Raw genomic sequence first — 27,324 nt, forward strand, 5'->3', positions numbered from 1 at the left:
AATGAAACCAAATATTAGTAAAAAGAAAGGTAATTTTTTTCCCCCATTCTCAAGTTCATAGACCCTCTGAAATCTATCCACATATCTATGAATCTCAGGTTAAAAGCCGCTGTTATAGAGGTAGTATGCAGAAGATAGGGAGGAGATTGGTTTAGGTGGGCTAGGATTCCTTCTGACTTTCAGGAGTCTTTGGCTCCTGTTTGCTTTTTTGCTTTCATTTGTTTTAAATAAATTTTTCATTAAGGTTCTCTCCATTGGTATCTTAAATAAGTAATCATTTGCATAAAATTTAAGTTTTTATTTTTTACCTCTTGTATTTGCCAACACTGTCATAGACCAAGTTATAGTTTTATTTATAGATATTACCAATCAAAGACATGTTTTTTGGTAACAGATGATTACTTCTTGTGAGGAGAACCATGAATTTTATTTTCTGCTAGAATACTTGTACAGTATTCCATATGTTATACCAGTTCTTTGTATCCATTAATTTAGGAAAATTGTAAGAGTTTAAATGGTTGGAAGATTTAAATTGTAGTAGATATAAGAGTGGATGAGTAAATTGTGACCGCAGAAAATATGTTTTCACTACAGTGTCTTATTTTTAAATTAATATATAAGGTGGTCGCCTGGGAAAAATTCCCAATAATGAATATACCCAAGTCAACTGGGTTTTATAGAGATTTTAATTCATACAAATGAGGAATTAAAGAGAGAAAGAGAGGAAAAGGAAATAATGAGAAAAGGATAGGCCGGCCCAGGGTAGCCCTGGCCAACCCAGGCCTAAGCCCTAAAAGAAAGATCAGTCAGTCCTTAATCAGTCACCACAAGATCTGTTCAAGCAAGGATTCTAGTGACACCAGGCCTGCTTCATCTCAGCTGACTCCACTCTGAATGAATCTGAGCTCCTATTTAAAGGGAATTTTCTCCTATGTCACCTCCCCTAAGTTCTCACATCTACCAATCACAGTAGCAGTTTTTCAAAGGACAGACTATTCTTAGTTCACACCTGAGTAGACTAATCTTTTGAGTAATTCACACAGAGTAGACTAGAATCTCTGAGTAAGTTTTCACCTCTTTGCTCCTTGTAAGTTCACAAGTTGCCTGACCTTTATAGGTACTTAGCACCCCTTTGTATTATATCCCAAAATAGGCATAGCTTAAGAACTTTTTGTCTTACTATAAGTATGTGTTTAAGTACTTTTCATTGTTCAGCAAAGAGTTTACAACTTTATCTTCCCCTAAGGCATGCTTAAGTATGGTGATGTAGAGTTCTCACATTCCTGATCTAAGTAGCTTCACTGCCCAAATGGGGAATGGTCCCAATGGGGAATGGTCCCAATGGGGAATGGTCCCAATGGGGAATGGTCTTAACCCAACCTTATGAAGTGGGGTCTGGGAATTTTTAACATTCACAAGTCTGAGAAATTTCAAGATTCACAAAATGTTTTCTTTGTTTTATAGTAAATGAATTTTAGTATGTATTCTACTTAACATAGCTTAAACAATCTAAATTTATATATAGGGAGACTATTTCATTATCTTGTAATGTGTATCATACATTTTCAAGTCTAATTAAATATGTAGAGTTAGTATATGTGATTTCTGTTAGGCACAAAATTTGTTCCTTAAAAATTCAAGGAGTTAAGATCTTGATGTATGACTAATGAGAAATGGAAATTAATAATTTAAACTCAGTGGCTTGAAGGGGAAAGAAAAGAAATGTCATCAGTGTGTTATGAAAACTGAGAAGCAGTGTTGCATAGGCAATAGAGAGCTAGGCTTGGTACCGGTGAGACCCAGGTTCAAGTCCTACTCCTGATTGTGTGACCTTAGGTAAGACACCTAACCTTGCAGATAACAAACAGTATAAGTTGCCAGAAAAGTGCTGACTTGTGATTGTAGAGGGAGTTTCCTTGTTTGTTAACTTCCTGTACAAATAAAATCACAGGACTAGTCTCTGTCTTCTATGTTGGCAAGTATACCTGGGCCAGAACTTGATTGCTTTTGACTAAAAATGCTTATAAAAACCTGGAAGTACAAAAATTGAATGTAGGTCAAACAGCTCAGAGCAGAGTTAAATTGAGGTGTTGAAAATTAAAACATGTACTATTCCAAGTTGATTTTGACTTGAGAGTATCATCAAACCAAAGTATCACTATGCTAATTGTTTTCTCTGAAATAATTTTTGTTCTGATTTCTCAAAGCTGCCTATTGCAGAAAAAGGTAACTTTTTAAGTTAAGAATTTTTTTTTGTATTGGGCAGTAAGTGATGGACCTTTTTCTATACCAGATGCTTCATCTATCTTTTTTTTTTCTATTCGGAATTTAATGAAAACTAAGAAAGACATTTCTATATACAGAGTAGAACAAAAGTGAATAATTTATGAAACTGATTATTCAAAGCTTGCTTTGAAAAAGGATATAACAAATTCTACATGAGTATACCTTATACCAAAATTGTTCTTGAGGGCAGTTAGTCACAATACCCCTAGAAAACTTATGTTATACTTCTTGCTACATAGATCAAAATGGATGCTGTTTTTGAAGATCCTTTTCTTCCACTTTAGAAATAAAATGAAGAAGGCCTTTGACATCTGCCTTCAATCATAACAGACAGAATACTCTGGAGATGAATAGATAATAAAGGTTTTTATCTGAGCTTGGAAAAGTAGGATTAACTAGGTATAGAGATGTTTTGTAATTACTTTTTTTTATTACTATTAATTTATTTTTTAACTATTTTTCCATGGTTATTACATGATTCATGTTCTCTCCCTCTCCTCTTCCTTCTCCCCACCCAGAGCTGATAGCAATTCCATTGAGTTATACATGTATTATTTTGAGTAGCCTATTTTATTCAAAATACAGTCAACATATCAGACAAAACATTTTGATCAAACACCACATTGTATATACTTGAAAAGGGATTGATAATCCAAAGAAATAGATTAACAGTGCAGTATATTATGGCAGTGATAAACCTAGTTCGTAAGATTCTGTAATTAGGCATAATACATTCTTGAAGTATGACTCATCAGAGTTTAAAATCCTATCGTAGAGTACTCTGGATTTTCCCCCTCCTCCATTCTCTTGACTTCTAGCTCTCCCTCAATCCCCAGGGCACGTTAGGGTTTAAATTATTGGGCTAAAAGCCCAGTTCTTTATTTTTCACTATTTTTTATCTTTGGGAAAAGTAATCAAGTATTTTAAGAATTTATTATTTCTACAGTCTATATTAAAAAAAAAAAACTTCTATTGATTCTAGACTAGTTTCTTAATCTATACAAAATAATTGGAACCCCACTGTTTTTAGAGATGGGACTCCTTATCTCCTTCATGAATTTTTCATTATTTAGATATAGTGTAGAAAAACAGGATTCAAAACTGGGGGCCCTCATTTTATAGATGAGGAAATAGATGGGTATGTTAAGTATTTGTGTAAAGTTACCTAGGTAATATTAGGATCAGAAACAAATTTGAATCTAAATCCAATGTTCTTTCCTTCTGTGAATGATTGAAAAAATGAGAATGATTTTTAAAAAATTTAATAACATGTTCCAAATGCTAGAAATTAATGAAGAAAAATGAGATGACTTGCTTTTTAGGAGTTCATTCTAATAGGGAGAGACATTATACACATAAAGGAAGGTTCTTCAGGACAGATGGATAGAAAGGCCTTATGGTCTTGGCAGGGCAAATGGCAATTCCTTTAATGTCATTTCCATCAATGAAAATATATCTTCTGATGTTGAACCATTTAACAAAGCTAAGAACCTATACTTCTAAGTGTGATTTTATACTTTGCTCCTTTTATAATTTTTATCACTGTCTCTTTTGTACCATAATTTACTTTTGTTATTTCATTTGATATAAATGTGGGGTAAGTAATAAAATGGTTATAATCATTCTAACTGTTGAGGAAACAATTGGAGAGGTTAATTTATTTTCTGGAATGGAGGAGGTATCTTCCCATTTCCTTTTTGGAGCCACAATTATTCTTTATTTTCAAAACAGGTTATTCTCTTCATTTACATTATTATAGTTGTGTATATTATTTTTTTCTAGGTGTGCTTGCTTCATTTTGTGTCAATTCATTTATCTTTGCTTCCTTTATTCATTATATTCATTATTTTTTATAGTCTGTAAGAAATTAAAAAAATATAAACCATCATCCTGAGTTGAAAATCCAACTTTAATTGTAAGAATATAGAGCTGGAGGTCTCACAATGCCCAGCCTGTGGCAAAGACCTCATTTAGCTATACAAAAGTTTGTTTTATATGCTTTTGACAGCTATTTAACATAAGTTATGAACAAGACAAAATATTGAGAGTATATTAAAAACATGTTATAACATTCTTTGGTAACAATTTGGTAACATGATGAGAATTAATAAGTTCTAGTACAAGGTTAAGATAAGATACATTATAAACATCTTCATTAATCTTATAACTACCAGTCCAGAACTACCATACTAACTCTGGGAGATTAATCAGAGGATCCTGTCTTTAGTCATAAGACTCTGTGAAACCTGAAACATGCCAAGGTTGTTTTCCTTTTATCTCATTTGGACAACAACTCTAGCTATGCACTCACCATTCCAATTGAGCACAATTTCCTGCTGCATGAGTTTCAGCTTCTCTAGATAAATACCCAGGACCTGAAGTTTTTATTCCTTCAACAGAATCTCTTAATCTAATTAGTTGTTATAATATTCTAATATACCAAACTATAGCTTTTCTAATATTATGGTTACTATTCTGTTATTATATTTGGTATATACAGTTTAATAACTGGATCTAACTTTCTAAAAATCATAGTTGGAGTTACCTACCTAAAGGATTATATGTGATTTCTTGGTTACCTTTAAAATTAAAAAGTATTTATTATGTGTCTACTATGTGCTGGGCTCTATGCTAAGTTCTGGAGATACAAAGAAAGGTCTCCTTTCCCCTCAAAAAATGACAAATTAATCCCTACCCTCAGGGAGCTCACAGAAGAGACAAAATGCAAAGAATTGCATGTAATTTCAAATTACCTTCCAGGATTATTGTGTTAATTGTAGTGTTTTTGATTAACTCCTTAAAAACAGGGGCTGGCTTACTTTGTACTTGTACTAAGTGCCTTGCATATCTGATATGAAATATTATTTTTAATTAAATTATAGGCTAACCAGTTATATTATCATCTGCATTTGATATATTTAGTAGAACATTTACTTGAACCCATAATTTATTCATATTTCTTTAAATATGAGCTTTTATAATGGAGATTCTGCTATATTCAATTTCAGTTACCTTTAAATTATTTTCTAGTCTAAAATAAGTTTTATAGTTTTACCTAGTACTGTGGTACTTGCAATTTATAAAGAATTGTCACATTTGAGATGTAAGTAAATTAACCAAACAATCAAATGATAATTGATGTGATTCACATATGAACTTGATTCTAGGGCTTTACTAGCTTTAAATATTATTGTTTAAGCAGGAGGAAATTGCTTTATGCCTGATTGGTACGAAGCTAAACTTGTTGCTCTGATGATCCTGCTTGCTGCAGATGTGGAGGAAATGAAAAATAAATATAGGTAAATATGTTGCTTTAAAAAGAAAGCTAATCAGATCTGTGGTTCCATTCAGATGATTGGATGATGGGATACAGGGTTTACTCATTAAGTTTGCTAATGGTATCATGGGTGGGTTACTAGCATCTTGGTCTGCCTATTAAGAAAATGTTAAAAAATAATCAGTGATTTTGAAGAATAGCAAATTAGTCAATTTATGGAAGTAAAAAGGTGCATACTAGAACAGCTGATTTTGTATAGTAAGAGCTAAATTCATACTTTGTTTACCAAGTACAGAATTAATGGCTGCAAATCCCAGAAGTATTATTACAGTTGAATTTTTTTGAAAGTTTCCCCTCCTGAAAATTTTATATTAAAAATTTTTTGACTCTGAAACAAGTAGAGAGATATATCTTATAATTTACATGCATTTTGGAGAACATAAATAGACCAAATTCATTGCTTTGAAATTGCAACATTTTTTCAAGGTGATTTTAAAGGCAGAGGCATGTAAAAATAAGAGTGTTTTTAAAAATGTAAAAATTGGGAGCAGCTGGATGGTTCAGTGGATTAAGAGCCAGGCCTAGAGATGGGAGGTCCTAGGTTCAAATGTGGCCTCAGACACTTCCTACCTGCCTGACCTGGGCAAGTCACTTGACCCCTGTTGCCTAGCCCTTACTGCTCTTCTGGCTTAGAACCTGTACACAGTATTTATTGATTCTAAGATGGAAGGTAAGGATTTTTTTAAAAATGTGAAAATTATTCTCAGCTTATGGGCTATACAGAAATAGGTGGCAGGCCAAAGTTTGTTAGTCCCCTGGTATAAAGTATTTTAGTTAAGCATTTTTTGTTAGAAGAAGTTTAAGTTAGCAAACATTTAATGTATGTGTGACTTCTGATCCATGGTGTTATTTTGACTAAAGTGCTTTTTAACCTTTGATAAAATACAAAGTAAATTCAAATTTTTATGATATTTATATCGACTATAGGTTCTTTTGAGTAATAGTGAAGTAGATATATTTAAGATCCTTTGTTCTGTCTCAGATTTAATTAATATGCCTAATTTATTATTAACATTCTAGCTACAAAAATTTTTCTTTATGGGGAGAAACCATATATAAAATGGAAACTTTATTTTTTAAAATAAAATTAGTTATAGGGTTTCTTACATATTTATTCTTATTTGGAAATGAGTATAGGATGTACTTAACTACATTTTCCTTCTGTAGTGAATATTACTAAACTCAAGGGGAAAGTATGATTTAATTGAGAAATTAGGAAGACCAGAGCTAAAGATTTGCCCAGGTATGAAGTAAACATTCACAAGTTAAACTCTGATGCTAGTTTACAATATAGATTAATATTTAGTAATTTTGGAGAGGCATTTCCTTCAGTTGTAGGTTAAATGGGATTTGTCTTAGCTTGAAATGTTTATTTTGTGATTTTGTTTTTAATGTATAGTGAAAGGAAGAAAACACAAAATGAATTAAAGGTTTTCTTGCATCCTCTTATGGATTCCCTTATGAAGCTTGGTACAAATGCTTATATACCCTTGCTGAAAACAGACAAATGCTTACAGTTGTTGTTGAAATTATTACACACTTCTTCACTGAAAAATCCCCAAACACAAGATGGTAAGTGATGTATTCTGTTACATTTATGTTTGGGCTATTTATTGTTTGGGGTGAAGGGCTGAGAGGAAATTAAAATGACTATCTTTAAATAGTTTTTAGTTTTTGATTTTTTAGTATTTGATTTTATGAGAATACACAATTTGTTATTGTGGGGAAATGCGTGTATAAATAGGTAAGTTTTAGATGTTTAAATAAGAAAAGCAAACAAAAGAAATAAGCATTTTTTTAAGCATTTGCTATGATGTGCCCTATGCTAAGCTTGGGAGATACAAAAACAAGTAGGATACTTTGGCCATCCTGGAGTTTACATTTTGATGAGGAAGACAACACAAAGAAGAGCTGGGGTTGGGAATAGGAATTGTGTGGTGGCCTTGTTTTAGACAAGGTAAAGGAGAGCTTCTTTATCAGAGCCCATGGCCCCAGGGGTAGTGAGTTCAGTGGGAGCAAGAGGAGGCCTAGAGTACAAGTGGCATATTTGGGGAGAAAAAGAATGATATGGATACTATATTTCACCCAGGGTCACATAACTAGCAGGTGTTTTGAGATGTTAGTTGAATCCAGGTTTCTTGTGTTCATTTTATCTACATATCCCTCTTACCTCAGTTTCCCATCCTGTTATCACAATAAACCCCTTACCAGAGAAAGAAAATTAGAGTATTTTATAGTCCACTCAAAAGGGGGTGGGAGGTGGGGGGAGGAAGCCAAAGGCTTCCAGAAGAGGGTGTTTAAGGGAGAGGGTGAGGAGGGAAGGAGGTTAGGAAATAGATTTGTCCATTAGCCATCAGTAGCAGTTCCCCTGTGTACCAGCAACCCTGTACGGCAGCATCCCTCAGCATTTCTCATTCCTACCTCCGTTACAAATGAGCAGTTTCAGGTTCCCTTAGCAGCCCTCTCTAGTCACAAGCCTTCCAGAGCAGTCATTGCAAAAAGAAATAGTTCCCTTCAGTTTACCTTCTCATTTCAATAAGAAATAGTTTCCCTCAATTTACTTATTCTATTTCACTATACTGCAGTTCCTCTTATTTTAGCTAGCAAAACTTTTGTGTATCTTTGATTCCTTTTCCAAATAATTGAAATATCATCATTTACAAAATTGTTAAGCATTACTTACTTTGGTATGAAATAGTGCTAGGTGTTTTTCAAAACAAATTAAAACCACATTAGGTTTTATTTTTGTAATTATTGGCACAAATTTAAATAGTATGTTTCATAGAGGAGGAGGTGATGGTTTTAATTTATTTTTCTAGCAATTATATAATTTAACATGATAAGTCACATATAGATAAAAATCTATAGGTATTATTTAAACTTTAAATACATGCACAAATTAAAGTATTTATACTGTTCATAAACAATGATGAAATTGTTTTTCTTAGAGTAATGAAAAGAGATGGTTATGAGAGTGACTTTTCCAGACAGTATTGTGATTAAGGGAAATTATCATTTAATAATAAAAATAGCTTATTATTAAAGACATAATGAAAATATGAAATAGAAACAGGCAAATTGTGTCTTATTGTAGACCACATCATTGCAGTCATCTAGCTGACTCAAGATCAGAGAATATAAGGTCCTCCTCTGCTCATTGTTTCCTAATTATTAAAAGATACAGGTTTGGTAGAAAAAAAATGTCACTCTTCAGGCTAGTTTCCAACAAAGTTTCTCCCATGCATATATTAAAATTCTAAGATATTCTTTGAAAGATGGGGTAGCAGAGAGAATTTTGTTTGACATGAAGATGTATGGTTACCAAAGGTATTACTTCTGCTGTTATGGATGATGTGCAGTATGGAGTCCAAATGGAAGCAGGATTCCCTATAGCTGGTGAGATCTTAAAGTTCTTTTGTTTGTGGATACCATTGGGCTGATTATATCAGGACTTAGAACATTGAAGAGACACTTGTCACTTAGAAGAGTCTGACCCATCCCCAAAGTAAAACTTCTTTATGAAACAAAATTCCAACTTTTTTGATACCATGACTATTCTAGTGATTCTGTTTAGTTGCAAGTCATAGAATTGCACAGTCTCCAAAGAATCAAAATTGCAGATCATCTGGAGGGCAATAGACAAATGCATAGTGGGTATGAATAGGTTGTAGTATATTGCCAATAAAATTCTATATACAGGAAGTGGCACAAAGATGCTTCATTGATGCACATGACTGGAAAATGACATGGTCTGGCCATGTAGTAAAAGGAAGGGGATAACAGATGGATATCCCATATGCTGTGATGTAGCTATGTGATGTCTGGAGATTTACAGGAGAGCTCCTAGTGTGTTAGGTGGATCTCTGTAGAGAATATGACAAACATTATAAAGACAAGGGCTTCATAGGATAAGAAAGCACAGATGGATTCAGTCTACATTATAGGAGGGAGTTAGATTGATAGGGCACATTGATTGGGTCACAGATCCATTACAGATATAGAATGTTAATAGCTTCTGTTTATATTTTGATTTATATTTTTCTTCTTTAATTCTCACACAACTTTATGATGTTAGTGATCTATATTTGCCAGATGAAGAAAATGACAGGTTAAGTGTTTTTGCCCAGTTCATACAGCTTATAAATGGCAGAGTGGGAACTTTTAATCTACAGGCCTACACTTGAAATGTTTAAATGCACTAATTCACCTTCATGACCTACTTTGTCTCTTGACCTTTCTGGAGTCACTGATGAATAATAAGGGTCATAGAGGAGGGAGGTGAGTGTGGTCTTATAGTTGATTACTTAATCCCAGATCAAACTATTCAAATCACAATAGACCTCTTAAATTAACATTATCCTAATAATTACTATTTTGGGGGATTGATCATTTAATTCATTTTTTAAAAAACCTTTACTTTCTGGCTTAGGAACAATTCTAAGATGAAAAGGCAAGAGCCAGGCATGTGGACTGAAGTGACTTGCCCAGGTTCACACAAGTAGGAAGTGTCAGAGACCAGGTTTAAACCCAGGTCCTCCTGACTCCTGGCTTAGTTCTCTATCCACTGTACCACCTAGCTGCTAATCAAACAATTTTGAATACACTTCATTGTCTACTTAGACCATAAGCTCTTTGTCTTATCTAGATAGTGGTAGCATTAGTGTGCAGAAGAGTGAAATTATAAGAAAATGCAGCAAGACAAGAAGCTGGAGATTGATCAGCTGTCACTCAAATGAAGGTTCCGTTTGGAATGTTACCGGGAAAAGCAGTTTGGAGCCAAGTCAATAGTGACTGATTTTCTGAGACTTGGCTAAGGGCTTTTGGCTGATGGTGGTGACTCTGAAAGAAGAAGCTGGGTTTATCTCTGGGACTTGGGATAATCAAGTTGGAGGTGGCCTGGCTGATTTGAAGGCAGAAGAAAGGCAATAGTCCATATATCTCTCTCTGACTTGCTCTGTTTCATGGTAGTGACTGAATTGCCATTTCTCTCAATATCCTCCAACCTAAGACTCACTGTAGATAATAGGGAAACCTCCAACCCTCTGAAAACATCATAGCTCACTCTGAGTGACTTAGAAGGAGGCTGAAGAAGAAGAGGGAAGGGGAAACTCAAGGGAAGAAGAGGGGAGGAAGGGAGGTATAAAAGGGAGGAGGGTAGGCAAAAGAAGATAACTACCTGATCCATTAGTTATCAGTATCCATCAAATATACCCTCTAATATTATCTATTACAATTAGAGACTGTCAAATGCTTTGCTGACATAGATATATTTATATTATTCCCTTAATTCTTCCTGAACTGTTACATAGCCAAAAGAAACTCAATATAGTATGACCTGTTTTAGCTATTGCTGATTCCAGTTCTAAATGCTTTTAAGACATTCCTTTAATAATGGGCTCTAGAATCTAGGAAAGTTCACTGGCCTATAATTTACAGATTATATTCCCCCTCCCCACCCTTTTTTCAAAGGGATAACACTTGCCTTTCTCTAATGTTACATCAGCTCTCATTATCACCAATGTTACGTCAGCAGCCATATATGCCAGTTCTTCAAATACTCTAGAAGGTAATTTAGCTGGGCCTGGATCTATCAAGGACATAGGTAACATATCATGGATTTAGAGCTGGAAGGTACCTTAAAAGTCATTTAGGCCAATTTCATCATTTTACAAGTGAAGACATTTAGACCAGTAGAGGTTAAGTGACTTGCCTAAGGTCTTATAGGCATTAAAAAACAGACCTACATTGGACCTAGGGGGTTTGACTCCAAACCCAGTAACTCTTTCCATGACTCTGTTGTGTCATCTTATTATATTCCTATTTATTTTGAGTTTCCATTCCATATAAGCTATTTTTGTTCTGTCTTTTCAAGTTCAGACATTGTTCTACTTGGGAAAAGAAACAAACAAAATGAGAGTTTACTTAACTATTGTTGATTAGCATTCTATGTATCCCAAAGCAAAGCATAATCCCTGTCCCTTTTTTGATTCTCCTCTTTAGCCTAATATATTAAAAAAAAAATCCAAACCAAAACAAGAAGTTTTTTCTCTTAGCATTTTTATCAGCATATTCTGACATTTAACTTCTGATAGTCTTTAAAAGATCACACTAGGTTGTATTCTTCTCTCATCTGTTCTTATGTCCATTTTCTATTCATATTTAAATTTTTTTTTATTTAGATAATTTTTCCTTTTCCTCATCACTAGAATTTTTTCTTTCTTGGGCTTTCAAAATTTTATTCTCAAGAGAGAATTCCTCTAGGTGTTAGTTGTTAGTGATTGTAATATCCTAAAATGTTTAATTGTTTTATTCTTCCAGTGGAATATATGTTCCTTGAAGGGAGAAGGAGCACAGGATTTCCTCAGGGATTTGCACATAGTAAATGCTTGCTTAATTAAATGTTTATTGCATTTGGTTGACTTCCGTTCAAATGCTCCTACTTTTGTTCTCCTTTTGAATCCTTGAAAACTCTTCTTCCAAAATCTAGGATACATTTTAAAATTGCTTTGCTTTCTTCCACTTTAGTATAAATTCTCTAAATGGAAGGGGTCACTTCCACTTAAATATCTCTTCTTTCACATTTCAGCATTTTCTCTGACTGTCCCTCATGACTGGGATTTTTACCTTCCTTAACTACTGTCTTGCTTCTTTTCAAGTCCTTTATAAAATCCCACCTATAGGAAGCCTTTCTTTCTTTGTTTTCTCTACTTTTCGAAGGATGGAATTCTCATTGAGGAAAGTTAGGAAACTATTAGTCCTGCTTTTAGCAGAGAAAAGTCCAGCAGATAACTGAATAATTGAAGTGTCTCCATCTCTCCTACATCATGTTTCCTTATAAGAATTGTAATTGTTGCCTGAATTTAGGCATTTCTTTTTTGTCCTGATGAATTGTGATATAATCTTATGACAGTGTTCTTTTATCCCATCCTTTCATTGGTCTTGCTCCAGAATTTATTTTGAGAAATTATTTTAAAGCTCTTTGGAGGGGAATTTGAAAGAGCTCAGGTAAGTCTCTGCCTGTACTTCATCATTTTGAGGAAAATCTATGTATCTTTCTTAATATACTATGCTGTGCACTTTCTACTTCTGACACTTTTACTTGTCTTGTTCCTTTTGAATAAGATTTATAATTGATAGAACTATCTATCTATCATTAGTCTCTTAGTGATACTTGAAGACAAATCTTGTTTCCTTGTGTTAGGATCTCTTAGTTTATTTTACTTATTGCCTATACTTTGTATATTTGAGATCAGGAATTTTATTGGTTATTTGTTTCTTAGATTTGGGACAGGTACAATATACCCCTTTATAATCTAGTACTATTGGGGAAAGGACCTATATCTTTGTTCAATCATACTTTAACCACATGCAATATATTTTAGGATCTGATAATCTGACTTGTATTCAATTCTGGTTAATAAGAACCCTTGTTAAATATTTATAATAGCATTTATAGTAACAAAGAACTAAGGAAAGTAGGTGCTCATTGATTGTGGAATTGTTGAATAAATCATGATATATGATTACAGTGGTTGTACCACCAAAAAAAATTATGAATGTGAATAATTTAGAGACATTTGGGAAGATTTGTGTGAATTGAATCATAGTGAAAGTAGAGCAGGACAGCATTATACATGATAGCCACAGTAATGTAAATGTAAAGAAAAACAGTATCAGAAAGGTTCAGAATTCTGATCAGTGCAGTGACTAGTTGTGACATCAGCATACTAAAGTATCCCTCCTGCCTCAATAGAGGGTTTGGGGAATAGAACTATAGAATGGGTCATATGTTGGTTAATGGCCAATGTTTTGACTTATTTTGCTTAATTAAACATCATAATAAAGTGGTTATATTGTTGTGGGGATGATGTGAATGGGAATTCTAGTGCTATAAGAAGAGTTATCAGTGAGGCAAACCAACAAAAACACTTTTTCAGAAGAGGTATCTTCTATTAGAAAATACCACAATTTTAAGAAAGCATGTGTTGGTACTTTGGAGCATTACAAACCCTCTTAATTCTTTTAATGTTTAAAATAAAAAGTTCTATGGCAGTCTATAGGTTGAAGTAATGGGCCCAATATAGCCCTTTTACTGCTCATAACCTCTTACTACCATTCTATATACCTTGATAGTCTCAGTTTGTTGCTGAATTTGGCAAGATGAAGGTGTGAACTTGTTTCAGGTACTCTTTTCTCTCTTAGGTTGTTCGCCTGAATTCTCAGTTGTAGTCTTTATCTCTTTTGGCATATGATTTTAAGACCTGACCCAAATAAACTTGTCTTATATTTAGTTTGAAAAGGACATTACACACTTTTTTTGTATTTACTAATAACCAACACATTTGACTGCTGCTATTACAGAGAAATTTTTTAGGCATGCAAGTTATGACTATTAAAGAATGAGCATGAGCCTGTGAGCCTATCACAAAATTCAAACTTCTTTATAGTCATTCCCTATAAATGTCTTTATTTAAATGATGTTTCTCTGTATATTTCCATTTCTCTCTCTCCTCTTCTCTTGGGCACTGTGGAGAATACAAAGGCCTTTCTTTACTTTTGTTTGAAAACAATTATTAAGCTGTATATATACAGATACACACACAAGTGAAGGAAAATTGTATTTTGTTCCTCAAACACAAGGCTGTCTTACAAAGGGATTTAGGAGGGTTGCAAAAAATCTTATGTTTTTGCATTCTAAATCTTTCAGTTTTTCTAACTATAAAAAATCTGTATTGTTTTTGCATTTTAAATCTTACAGTTTTTCTAACTAAAGCAGAGTTATTTGCTAAAGAGTTAACTTTTTAAATGCCTATTATAGGAAAGCTACTATTTCTAAGGTTCAGTAGTATAGAGAAAATGTCAGTAAGTAGCTTTTTGTTGAAAAGTGTAAAAATTAGAAGAGCCCAATGCTAACATTTCACCTTATGTAGGAAGCCTTTCCCACTCTTTCTTTTAGTTATTTCCCTCTCTGATGCTATTTCTCATTTATCTTATGTATCCTGTTGATATATAATTATTTGCATATTATTTTTCTTCTGTGTGAGCTTGTTGAGAGTAGGGACTTTTTTTTAGTCTTTCTTTTATATCCCGAGTACAGTGCCTGGCCCACAGTAGGTGTTAAATGTATGCTTTTTGTCTTGGCATGACTACTTCTTAAATGTCTTATGTTTCTGGAATAATGTATTTTTTCTTTTGGTACAGATGGGGTGTTAACTCTTCTTCAGAATTCTGTCATGTGTACTACAGAAAGTATTTTTGAATTTATTGTCAGAAGACTGACAGCCAGTGAACTGAAAACTGTAAGTATTTAATGAAACTTGACAGTTTATGCAGTTGTGTTCTTAAATTGAAATATTTATTATATAACATTTTCCTCCTTGGTTAAATTTACTAAAAGCAAGTCTATTTACATTTAGAAATTTTAATACACAACTTAAAAAAATTAACTGATCCATTTTGGTAGAAATAGGGAAGGTTATTAGAGACTATTTAGGTTTCTAGGCTTTAAAATTTGAGGTTTCTTTTTGGTAAAGCTTCTGTTAGAATGGAATAGTCATAGAATTCTAGAATTGGTAGGGTTGAAATCTGGTGTTTTCGTTTTAAAGATAAGGAAATTTTGGCCCAGAGAGACTGGGTAATTTACCTAAGATCTCATTGGTATTTAATTGATAATAGAATTAATGTCCGAGTCTCCTGATTTATATAGGGCCCTTTTAGTCCTACCATGAATGTTTCTCCATTTACACACTTAAATACATATTTTTTTCATTCATATAAAGGCTTAATTTGAAAAATTCTATATTAGATCAATTGCTATATTATATTAATAAGGGAAAGAAATTTAAAATAGCAACTTTGTATAGTGAATTACTTATATTCAGTCATTTTTAGTTCAGATTTAGTAATCTCTATTATAGCATATCTTAGTGGAATTGAATTGTTATGATTGCCTGCAGGGGAAAAGTGAATTCAAGAGCTTTCTACTTGTTAGGAATGTTAAGTTATGAATGAACTAAATAAAGGGGAAAATATTTGTTGTAGATTTCTTATATGATCCAGAGATAAGTTTTAAAAATGGAATTCATGCATAATAACTTCAAATTTTTTGTTGAAATATCTTTACATACTTTGTAAATATGATTCCTTACTCAGCCATTAGATTTTTGGCTATAGTAATTTTAATTAAACTAATTTACTGTCACCTCTTAAGCTTTTGCAGGTCTTTCTGCATATCATGTCAGACTACCCTGTATTTTATTTTACATTTTGTATTCAGGTAAACTTTTAAAATGTATGAGAAATAAAAAGAAGTGCTGAAGAGCAAGGTAGTATAATAGTAATTGCCAATGAGATTCTATAGGCAGGTGGTAATGAAATCAAATAACTTCTGCTTAATTTTCCATCTCAATGTTCTTTTGAATGGGAAATAATTACCTTAAGTTCTCCATGATAATTTGTGTTTGAAACCAATAGTAAGAGGATCCTAAATAGAAACAGCTAAGAAGCTGATAATTAACTTCAGCATTGTATTTATATACAGAGGCCAAACAAACTTTCTCTATTGAGAGGGGGAAAGAATTACAAAATATTCTTATAAGAGAGGAAAAATAAATGGAAAAAATGCATATTTATGATTAAAGGGTGGGATTTTTAATTGCTTAAGAAATGGATTAAAAATGGTTTGTCTTTTTAAAATCAAAGACAAAATCAGTTTGTTTACAGGAAAGAAGGCTACAGTTTGTAGGTAACACTAACTAATTGGACAAAACAAAGACCTCAGTTTCTTTAACTATATATTGAGGTTGGACTGCATGATCATGAATGTCTGTCTAGCTCTAACATTGTATAAATCTGTAAATTAGTTCCTTTTTTGATTAATTCACAAGCAGGGATTTGGAGAGAGAAGATGAATTTTAATCATAAAGTTAATAGCTGAAGTAAAAACTATTGGAGTGTTTTGAAACCAAGTTATCAAAGTTAATATTTCATGTAGAGGGGGCAGCTGGGTAGCTCAGTGGATTGAGAGCCAGGCCTAGAGACGGGAGGTCCTAGGTTCAAATCTGGCCTCAGACACTTCCCAGCTGTGTGACCCTGGGCAAGTCACTTAACCCCCATTGCCTAGCCCTTACCACTCTTCTGCCTTGGAACCAATACACAGTATTGATTCCAAGATGGAAGGTAAGGGTTTAAAATATATATATATATAAAATATATATATACATATATATATATATGTATATATATATATATATATATTTAATGTAGAAAGATTAAGGATAGTTTTAGTTTTATTAGACCTGTAAGGATTATAGATACTTCATATAAAGTTGTCATGATTAATATCAGTTAAAAATAACTTGTTCATTTATTAAGTTTTTTAAAATTTAGGTGATAAGCCCTCTCTGAATGGAGTCTCATAGGGAGATTAGACTCGACGAATAATAATTATTATGCACAATATTACCACATAAAACAGATGCCAAATGAAGTGATTTTATAAGGTTAGAGAAAATGGATTTCATGGAAGATTTTGGAAAGGAGTTGAGTTTTTAGTTAGTCTTTTTCCCCCTCCAGTTTTTAAAGATGTATATTTAGCAATCACGGCCACCAACAAAAATATTTAAATAAACAGATGCATAAATATGCAAAATCACAAACACCACTGTTTTCAATTTGTTTAAAATATGCAAATTATATTTGTGTGCTAATATAAACGTTCTCTGCTTTTGATGTTCCCTTTGGATTTGTTTTACTTTTATACTTTTTTTCTTTTGACTTTGTGACTATTTTTTTTAATGTAATCATAGTATCTATTCTTTTCTCTTTTAATTTCTAAATGTATTTCCCTTATTTCCTTCATATTTCCAATATTTGACATTTCTAATAACAATATAATCTATGGCATTCAGATATCACAATCTATTCAGCCATTTCTCTCATTCATTGCATTTGTGCTATTTTCAGTCATTTTTTCATTACAACATGCTTCCATGAATATTCTGATATATACACAGCTTTTTATCCTTTCAATAATACCTTTGGTTGGGGGGGCAAATCCTAGTAATGGGATCTCTAGGTCAGTGAGCATAAACAGTTTTACAATTCTTTTTTTTTTTAAACCCTTACCTTCCATTTTGAAATCAATACTGGGTATTGATTTCAAAGCAGAAGAGTGGTAAGGACTAGGCAATGGGGGTTAAGTGACTTGCTCTTCAGCTCACTATTTTACTTCCGCCAGAATGATTTCTAGATTTCTTGATGATGTTCTAAACGTAACATGAGTTTTACTTTGTTTAAAAATATGTTTATTACCAAGGTTGAAAGATTTGCTACATTTGTAAAAACTTGTGACAAATATCCATCAATTCATAGGTTTTTTAAAATGCCATACAGCAACTTATGTGAAATATGATAGTGTGTTTATTTGCTATTGTAATTAATTAGGCTATTAAGAATTTTGGGGATATTGATATCTACATATTTGTACTACTGTTCTTTAAAAATGAAAAATGTTACCTTGTTCAATTCATTTGCTCATACTTACAGTGGATCATGGTCAGATATGAAGAGGAAATGGATCTCATTTTTGGTGAGAAAGCCTTGTATTCTCCATTTCCTCAGCTGACACAGCGTGTCAATGACTATAAGCTACATTTTTGAATTTTTTAAAACTCTTATTATATTTTTCTCACATGTGCAATGCACTTTTTCAGTTTTTTTTTAATTTTTCTCTCCTTTTTATATTTGAAGCACATGTCACTAGTATTAAGATTTTTCTTTAACTTTTTGATTTTGCAGTAATATAAGTTTAAGATACATTTGTTAATGCATGCTCCGAAAGCTTGGGACTATAAAAATGATGCCACTAATTATTTAAAAAATATTATGGGACTTTGCTTAATAATTCTGTCTGATTCCAGGACAAGATACACACAAAAGAGCCATTGCACAGGGCCAAAGAAAACCCAATCCAGGATGGATTGATGCACTTCTAGGCCAATGCAAAGATTTTGAACCTAGTGTGAAGACTCAAGGTTACTGTGTTTAACTTTGTTAGACATAGTCTTTCCTTGTGTCCACACTCACTCTTAAAATACTCACAGACGAGTATCCCCAAACCTTGGCTCCTATAATCTGGTCCCCTTTTCTGTCTTTTCATAGTGTGATACATTTCTGTAGTCTTGGCTATTGACTGGGTAAATGCATCATTGCTTAGATCATTTTAATTGGGCCTTGATTCAAGGACCTGTTATAGATTTATTTTTCTTTTTACTTGGAGTTTTTACACATAAGACTTTGATAGTCTATATTTTCATCCAGAAATTTTCTTTTTTATTTACATTTTTCTGATATCTTTTTAATTTCTCTTGCCAATTGATTCATATACCTCATGCCTTAGCCATGCATCCTTAAGTGATCCTGTATTTTTCAATCACCCTCTTAATGGGGGAATGTAAAAATATCATTATTTTAAATTGCAAAGTTTAAGTTCCTTTTGAGAAGAATTTTAGGTAAAGAAAGATGGTACCTCTCTGAATCCAGAAACTGAACTATTGGAGAAGACACCATGAAGAAGCCTCCAGACCACAAGCTGCACAAAAATGAACTTTGGGTGTAGTTCATTGAACATTTATTTGTATGTATACTTTCATGCCAAAGGGAACTGCCCTCTAACTGGCTTTTTGTCAATGTGTCCAGCAGTTATTGGTTTTGTTCTTTTTTTTCTCTTATCCTCAAATTATTGTAATCTTTAAATTGATTATGTTTTTATGATCCTTTGGGGAAGTCCTTCTTCCCAGAGGATCAAATGGAATATTGTAAAAATGGAGACTTGAATCCAGGACTTCAATCCCCAGAAGTCCTTGCTCCACTTCCCCAGAATGCTTTGTAATATCACTGAATTCTCACCTGGGCCGAGATCAAGATGGGGTATTTAACCTGAGTGGAAAGGCTTCTGGGCCTCTCTTCTCTTCCTGTCTCTGCTGGCAAGCAGACGCATCTCATGATGTGAGTGAATTGGGCCTCTCGGCCCACCTGGCATGTGCCTTTCTTACTTGTATTTTTCTTAAATTCTCAACCTTTAATAAACCTCTAAAACTATCATACTCCTTGCAGAGAGAAACTAATTTCTACCCTGCCTCAGTTTCCCTAAATTTCAGCTGTTACAAGGGTCACACAGGGAGGGAGTGTCTGAGGCCAGATTTGAACTTAGGATCTCCAATCTCTGGGCCTGCCTCTCAATCCACTGAGCCACCCAACTGCCCCCCAGTTTTATAATTTTTTTTTACACCTTTTAAACATTATTTTATTTGGTCATTTTCAAACATTATTAATTGGAAACAAAGATCATTTTCTCCCCCCCCCCCCCCATAGCCGACGTGCTATTCCACTGGGTATTACGTGTGTCCTTGATTCAAACCCATTTCCATGTTATTGGTATTTGCATTAGGGTGTTCATTTACAGTCTCTCCTCAATCATATCCCCTCAACCCCTGTAGTCAAGCAGTTGCTTTTCATTGGTGTTTTTACTCCCACAGTTTGTCCTCTGCTTATGGATAGTGTTTTTTCTCCTAGATCACTGGAGATTGTTCAGGGATATTACATTGACACTAATGGAGAAGTCCATTACCTTCGATTGTACCACAGTGTATCAGTCTTTGTGTACAATGTTTTCCTGGTTCTGCTCCTTTTGCTCTGCATCACTTCCTGGAGGTTGTTCCAGTCTCCATGTGTAAACTTTAAAATTTCTTAGACTTATGAATGTTGGAAATTTCCCCATTTCCAACATTAGGTAGGGAGGGTCCTTCTCCTCCCTACCTAAGACTACTTTAGGACAGAAACCTTTTGCTGAACAATGGAAAGGGCTTTGACCTATGCTTAAGCATAGAACAGGAAGTTCTTTGAGTCATGACTGATTTTAGAATTGATACAATAGAGATACTTGGAATGACAGAACCAGGTCTTGGAACTTACAATCTCCACCCTACTCAGTCCTAACAGGATTTAGGAAGGGCTGTAGCATAGATCAAAATTTAATTATTTGAGAATATGACCTTCAACAGACATGTGCAAAGGGGCAGACCTCTGGGCGGTTCTGGGTTAAGCTAGAGCCACCATTGGCACAGGGAAGACATGGACAGTGATTGGTAGATGTGAGAACTGAGGGGAGGGAACTTAGATGGTTTCCTTAAAGATAGAGGGGGCTGAGGACTGGAAGAGAGTTGGAGAGGTTTTGCTCTGAGAGGTGGTGCTCTGAAGGAGGCTGGAGGTGGAGGCCCCTGAGACTGTTTTTCCATTTTGGTCACGTGAGTGATAGGGACTGATCTCTTTTCTTTGCCTCAGCTATCTAAGGGCTTGGGCCTTTTGGCCCAGCCTAAACAGAGGGGGTATTTAAGCCCTATTCCCTTCTCTCCCCTTTCTCTCTCTCTCTCTCTCTCTCTCTCTCTCTCTAATACCTTTCTTCCTCCTGTTTGTAATTAAACTCCATAAAAGGTTGACTGCTGACTTGAGTTTTCATTTAGGAATTACATAGCTGAATTCCTTTGCGACCTTAAATTAATATATATCAGTTTTTTAAAGTGATTTCCTTGTCACATTGTGGCTGACCACACGGGAGTCTAAAGAATTCTCTCAATAAACTTCTGAAATTCCTTGCCTTTTTACTCTACCGTCTCACCACTTAGTCCCTTTTAACAGCAAACTTGGCTTAAAGACACAGCTGCTAGAACACCTGAGTATAAAAATCTTTTTCTCTCTTCTCTTTTCTCCTTAAGTTAAATTGGAATCAGCAGTTTTTCTTTTTCTTCCCTTTAATCTTAAGGGAGAGCTGGGTAGCTCAGTGGATTGAGAGCCAGACCTAGAGACAGAAGGTCCTGGGTTCAAATCAGACCTCAGATACTTCCTAGCTGTGTGACTCTGATAGATAGAAAACAGCTGTTTTAAATCTCAGCAACAGGACCCTAAAGTCCTGGCTGGAAGAGCTGTTTCTAAATATCCTTTCCCTTAAGGAACAACGTCCTAGATTAGAAAAAAAAACAAACCTGTGGAAAGTTTGTTGCTTTGCCCTGCTCCCCACGTGTTTTATGAAGACTGTTAGAGAAATAATTACAAAATATATATATAAAAATGAGTACTACATTCTTTGACATTTATATGGCAGCTGAAGAATTAGGGGCATTGAGAAATGCAGGATACCTCCAAATTTTTATATTAATAGGTACTGTCATTTTTGTACTCCTCAATACTATATTTAGAGATGCTAAAATAAAAAATATTGAGGAAAAAATAGAAAATATTGAGGATAAAATAGAAAAAATTGAGGATAAAATGCAAGCCCAATTAGAAGATCTAAAATGTTTCTTACAGGATCAATTGGCAAACACTGACTCTAGCAGAAACAGACCTGTTTCTGAACCTTTGAATGAGGAAATTTCCTTCCCTGAAATAGAGATGGAAAACACCTTCCCTAAAGCCCAGTTTACAGACTGCTTCTCTCGTGCAGTGCAAATCTTGACTGAATTTAATCCCCAAAACCCTTCCCCTGCAATCCCAGTTTCTCATGTTCCCTCTCCTACAGAAAACCAAATTCCAATGCAAAGGAGATCTTGTCCTCCTAGAGAAACCTGTCCTTGTCAAACTGACCCACAGGTACAAAATTCAACTAGAGGCCTGTTTCCTCTAAGAGAAGTACCTGAAATAGGACGGAATGGGGATGTGGTGACTTTAAGACACAGGATACCGTTTACTCCCCAAGAAATAAATGAATTTACATGAAATATCCCCACATATGAACAAGATCCTTTTCTAGTAACAAAAAAGATGGGAGACATATTTTTTCAGTATAATCCGTCTTACAAGAACGTTGAGAACTTACTACAGGCTTTTTTAAGTGAACGTGAAAAAAATAAAATAATTGCTCATGTCAACAAAAAACCCTGGGGCGTAATGCAGCACATTGGCCATCTCAGGATCCCGAATGGGACTATAACAATCCTGAGGATTATCTACAACTATATCGTTGTAGAGAAGCCATCCTCACGGCAATGAAGGAATGTGCAGACAGTACAGATAAGTGGATGGACTTGAAAAAATTAAGCAAAAGGAAGAAGAATCATCCTCCAGATTTATGGATAGAATAATCGAGTTTGGGGACAGATACTTAGATTGGGATCTAACTAAAGAGAGTAGCTTAAGACAAGTTAGAAGGATCTTTGTAAATAACTCTTGCAAAGCAATTAAGAATTATTTTAGAACACAATGCCCAAGATGGTCAGATATGGACCTTGAAGAATTGCGAAAAACAGCTATATATGTTTTAAAGGGAAACAAAGAAAAGGAGAAAGAAAATAATGATGACATGGAGGAAATGAAGAAAAAAATGAGATATTTAATAGATAGGATAACTAAATTAGAAAGTGGGCATGATAATGAACCAACGACAATTGCCCCTCTCCAGAAATCCAATTATCAATCCATTACTTGCCACTTCTGTGAGAAGAAGGGCCACAAAATGATGTAATGTAGAACCTTTCTTAAGATGATTGGAAGGAATACACAGTTTAATAATAGCTTTAGAAATAATAACTATAGAAATGATGATAATGGTTATAGAAACCAGACTTCTAGAAATTATAATAATGACTATGGAAATAAGTATAATGAATATAGAAATAAGAACTTTAGAAACCAGAATTATAGAAATAGAAATTGGGAAAATAATGACAATGCTCCAAATGAAGAAAATGATAATACCTAACAACAAAATATAAGAAATGGAGCTCGTCCAAAACATGCTCGAGGTGATAATGAACCTCAGTGAGGTGCCCTTCAGGAGGGTGCCCAAGGAACTTCCCAATATAATGAAGATGATTCTTCTTAGATTGTATTGATTTTGTTGATGTTAATTAACCTTTTTCAGTTTTTTCTCCACTCTAAATAGCAGGAAAGAATGAACAAAGAACTTAAAAACTATGATTGGAAAATTATGCATTGAGACCCATTTAAAATGGCCTGAAATTCTCCCTCTGGCCTCTTTTATCTTAGAAGCAGGCCTAGAGGAGACTTATATATTTCACCATTTGAGATGCTTTTTGGACATCCGCCTATACAGGCTAAGCCTTTCTCCCCGGCTTATACATCGCTATTAGGAGGAGATATTACTATTGCTTCCTATATACAGGAGTTACAGCACAAACTACGTGAACTTCATGAATCCGGAGCTTCTTCCACTTTATTACTCCTTTGAGCACAATAGTATTCCATCACCAACATATACCACAATTTGTTCAGCCATTCCCCAATTGAAGGGCACCCCCTAATTTTCCAATTTTTGACCACCACAAAGAGCACAGCTATGAATATTCTTGTACAAGTCTTTTTCCTTATTATATCTTTGGGGTACAGACCCAGCAGTGCTATGGCTGGATCAAAGGGTAGACAGTTTTTTAGTGCCCTTTGGGAGTAGTTCCAAATTGCCCTCCAGAATGGTTGGATCAGTTCACAACTCCACCAGCAATGAATTAATGTCCCTACTTTGCCACATCCCCTCCAGCATTCATTACTTTCCATAGCTGTCATGTTAGCCAATCTGCTAGGTGTGAGGTGATACCTCAGAGTTGTTTTGATTTGCATCTCTCTGATTATAAGAGATTTAGAACACTTTTTCATGTGCTTATTAAGAGTTTTGATTTCTTTATCTGAAAACTGCCTATTCATGTCCTTTGCCCATTTATCAATTGGAGAATGGCTTGATTTTTTGTACAATTGATTTAGCTCTTTGTAAATTTGAGTAATTAAACCTTTGTCAGAGGTTTTTATGAAGATTGTTTCCCAATTTGTTGCTTCCCTTCTGATTTTAGTTACATTGGTTTTGTTTGTACAAAAACTTTTTAATTTGATGTAGTCAAAATTATTTATTTTACATTTTGTGACTCTTTCTAAGTCTTGCTTGGTTTTAAAATCTTTCCCTTCCCAAAGGTCTGACAGGTATACTATTCTGTGTTCTCCTAATTTACTTATAATTTCCTTCTTTATGTTCAAGTCATTCACCCATTCTGAATTTATCTTGGTGTAGGGTGTGAGGTGTTGATCTAAACCTAATCCCTCCCACACTGTCTTCCAATTTTCCCAGCAGTTTTTATCAAATAGTGGATTTTTGTCCCAAAAGCTGGGGTCTTTGTGTATGTCATAGACTTTCTGAGGTCATTTACCCCAAGTCTATTCCACTGATCCTCCTTTTTGTCTCTTAACCAGTACCAAATTGTGTTGATGACCACTGCTTTATAGTATAGTTTGAGATCTGGACTGCAAGTCCTCCTTCCTTTGCAGTTTTTTTTTCATGATTTCCCTGGATATCCTTAATCTTTTGTTCTTCCAAATGAACTTAGTTATGTTTTTTTCTAATTCAGTAAAGAAGTTTTTTGGTAGTTCAATGGGTATGACACTAAAGAAGTAAATTAATTTGGGTAAGATTGTCATTTTTATTATGTTAGCTCATCCCACCCATGAGCAATCAATGTTTTTCCAATTGTTTAGATCTTGTTTTAACTGTGGAGAGAGTTTTGTAGTTGTGTTTATATCGTTCCTGTGTTTGTCTCGGCAGATAGATTACTAAGTATTTTATATTGTCTAGGGTGATTTTAAATGGTATTTCTCTTTCTAATTCTTGCTGCTGAAATGAGTTAGAGATATATAGAAATGCTGATGACTTATGCGGGTTTATTTTGTATCCTGCAACTTTGCTAAAGTTGTTGATTATTTCGACTAGCTTTTTCGTTGATTCTCTAGGATTCTTTAAGTAGACCATCATATCATCCACAAAGAGTGATAGCTTGGTCTCCTCCTTGCCTATTTTGATGCCTTCAATTTCTTCTTCTTCTCTAATGCTACTGCTAGTGTTTCTAGTACAGTGTTAAATAATAGAGGTGATAATGAGCATCATTATTTTACTCCTGAAGGCTTCTAGTTTATCCCTATTGCAGATGATGTTTGCTGATGGTTTTAGATATATACTGTTTATTATTTTTAGGAAAGGCCCTTCTATTCCTATACTTTCTAGTGTTTTTAATAGGAATGGGTATTGTATTTGATCAAAGGCTTTTTCTGCATATATTGAGATAATCATGTGATTTTGTCAGTTTGATTGTTAATATGGTCAATTATGTGGATGGCTTTTCTAATATTGAACCATCCTTGCATTTCTGGTATGAATCCTGCCTGGTCATAGTGGATAACCCTTGTGATGACTTGATGGAGTCTTTTTGCTAGTATCCTATTTAAGATTTTTGCATCTATATTCATTGGGGAGATTGGTCTTTAGTTTTCTTTCTCAGTTTTTGACCTGCCTGATTTTGGGATCAGTACCATGTTTGTGTCGTAAAAGGAATTTTGTAGAACTCCTTCTTGGCTTACTCTGTCAAATAGTTTGTTTATTATTGGTATTAGTTGTTCTTTGAATGTTTGATAGAATTCATTTCTGAATCCATCGGGACCTGGGGATTTTTTCTTAGGGAGTTCTTTGAGGCTTGTTCAATTTCTATTTCTGATATGGGGTTGTTTAGGTAATTTATTTCTTCCTCTTTTAGTCTAGGCAATTTATATTTTTGTAAGTATTCATCTATATCACCTAGATTGCCATATTTGTTGCCATATAATTGGGCATAGTAGTTTATAATGATTGCCTTAATTTCCTCTTCATTAGAGGTGAGGTCTCCTTTTTCATCTTGAATATTGTCAATTTGGTTTTTTCTTTCCTTTTTTTAATTAGACTGACTAGTACTTTGTCTATTTTATTTGTTTTTTCAAAGTACCAGCTTCTAGTCTTATTAAATCAATAGTTCTTTGACTTTCAATTTTATTAATTTCTCCTTTGAGTTTTAGGATCTCTAATTTAGTCTTCATCTGAAGATTTTTAATTTGTTTGCTTCCTAATTTTTTAATTTGCCTGCCCAATTCATTGATCTCTGCCCTTCTTAATTTGTTAATATAGGAACTCAAGGGTATAAATTTCCCCCTGAATATTGCTTTGGCTGCATCCCATAAGTTTTGAAAGGATGTCTCATCATTGTCATTTTCTTCAATGAAGTTATTAATTGTTTCTACAATTTGTTCTTTAACTGGTTTTGTAGAATCATTGTTTAATTTCCAATTAATTTTTGATTTATCTGTCCATGTTCCCTTACTAATTATTATTTTCATTGCATTGTGATCTGAGAAAGTTGCATTTATTATTTCTGCTCTTTTTCACTTGTTTGCAATGTTTTTATGCCCTAATACATGGTCAATTTTTGTGAATGTACTATATGCTGCTGAAAAGAAGGTATATTCCTTTTTGTCCCTATTCCTTTTTCTCCACATGTCTACTAACTCTAATTTTTCTAAGATTTCATTCACTTCTCTTCCCTCTTATTTATTTTTTGGTTTGATTTATCTAGTTCGGATAGAGGAAGGTTCACGTCTCCCACTAGTATAGTTTTTCTATCTATTTCATCCTTGAGCTCCTCTCGTTTCTCCTTTAGAAATTTGGATGCTATGCCATTTGGTGCATACATGTTGAGTACAGATATTTCCTCATTGTCTATACTGCCTTTTATCAGGATATAATTAACTTCCCTATCTCTTTTAACTAGATTTCTTTTTACTTTGGCTTTGTCTGATATCATGATTGCGACTCTTGTCTTCTTTTTATCAGTTGATGCCCAGTA

At 34.0% G+C, this 27,324-nt stretch overlaps 1 protein-coding gene across 5 annotated transcripts in view; it reads left to right on the plus strand.

Annotated features, from left to right (window-relative positions):
- The window catches only part of TARBP1 (TAR (HIV-1) RNA binding protein 1), a 118,287-nt gene that overhangs the window by 24,811 nt on the left and 66,152 nt on the right, over positions 1–27,324 (plus strand). For 3 of the 5 annotated variants that reach the window (XR_001627950.2, XM_007481595.3, XM_007481597.3), the window contains exons 11-13: positions 5,486–5,585; positions 7,023–7,195; positions 14,825–14,922. Coding sequence is in view for 4 of the 5 variants with exons in the window: in XM_007481595.3 (XP_007481657.2) it covers positions 5,486–5,585; positions 7,023–7,195; positions 14,825–14,922 (371 nt within the window). In the remaining variant the exon portion in view is untranslated. The remainder of the gene's footprint in view (positions 1–5,485; positions 5,586–7,022; positions 7,196–14,824; positions 14,923–27,324) is intronic. The other 2 variants (XM_016430246.2, XM_007481598.3) reach the window with 1 other exon arrangement.

This window comes from Monodelphis domestica, chromosome 2 (assembly GCF_027887165.1).
Source record: "Monodelphis domestica isolate mMonDom1 chromosome 2, mMonDom1.pri, whole genome shotgun sequence".
NCBI lineage: Eukaryota > Metazoa > Chordata > Mammalia > Didelphimorphia > Didelphidae > Monodelphis > Monodelphis domestica.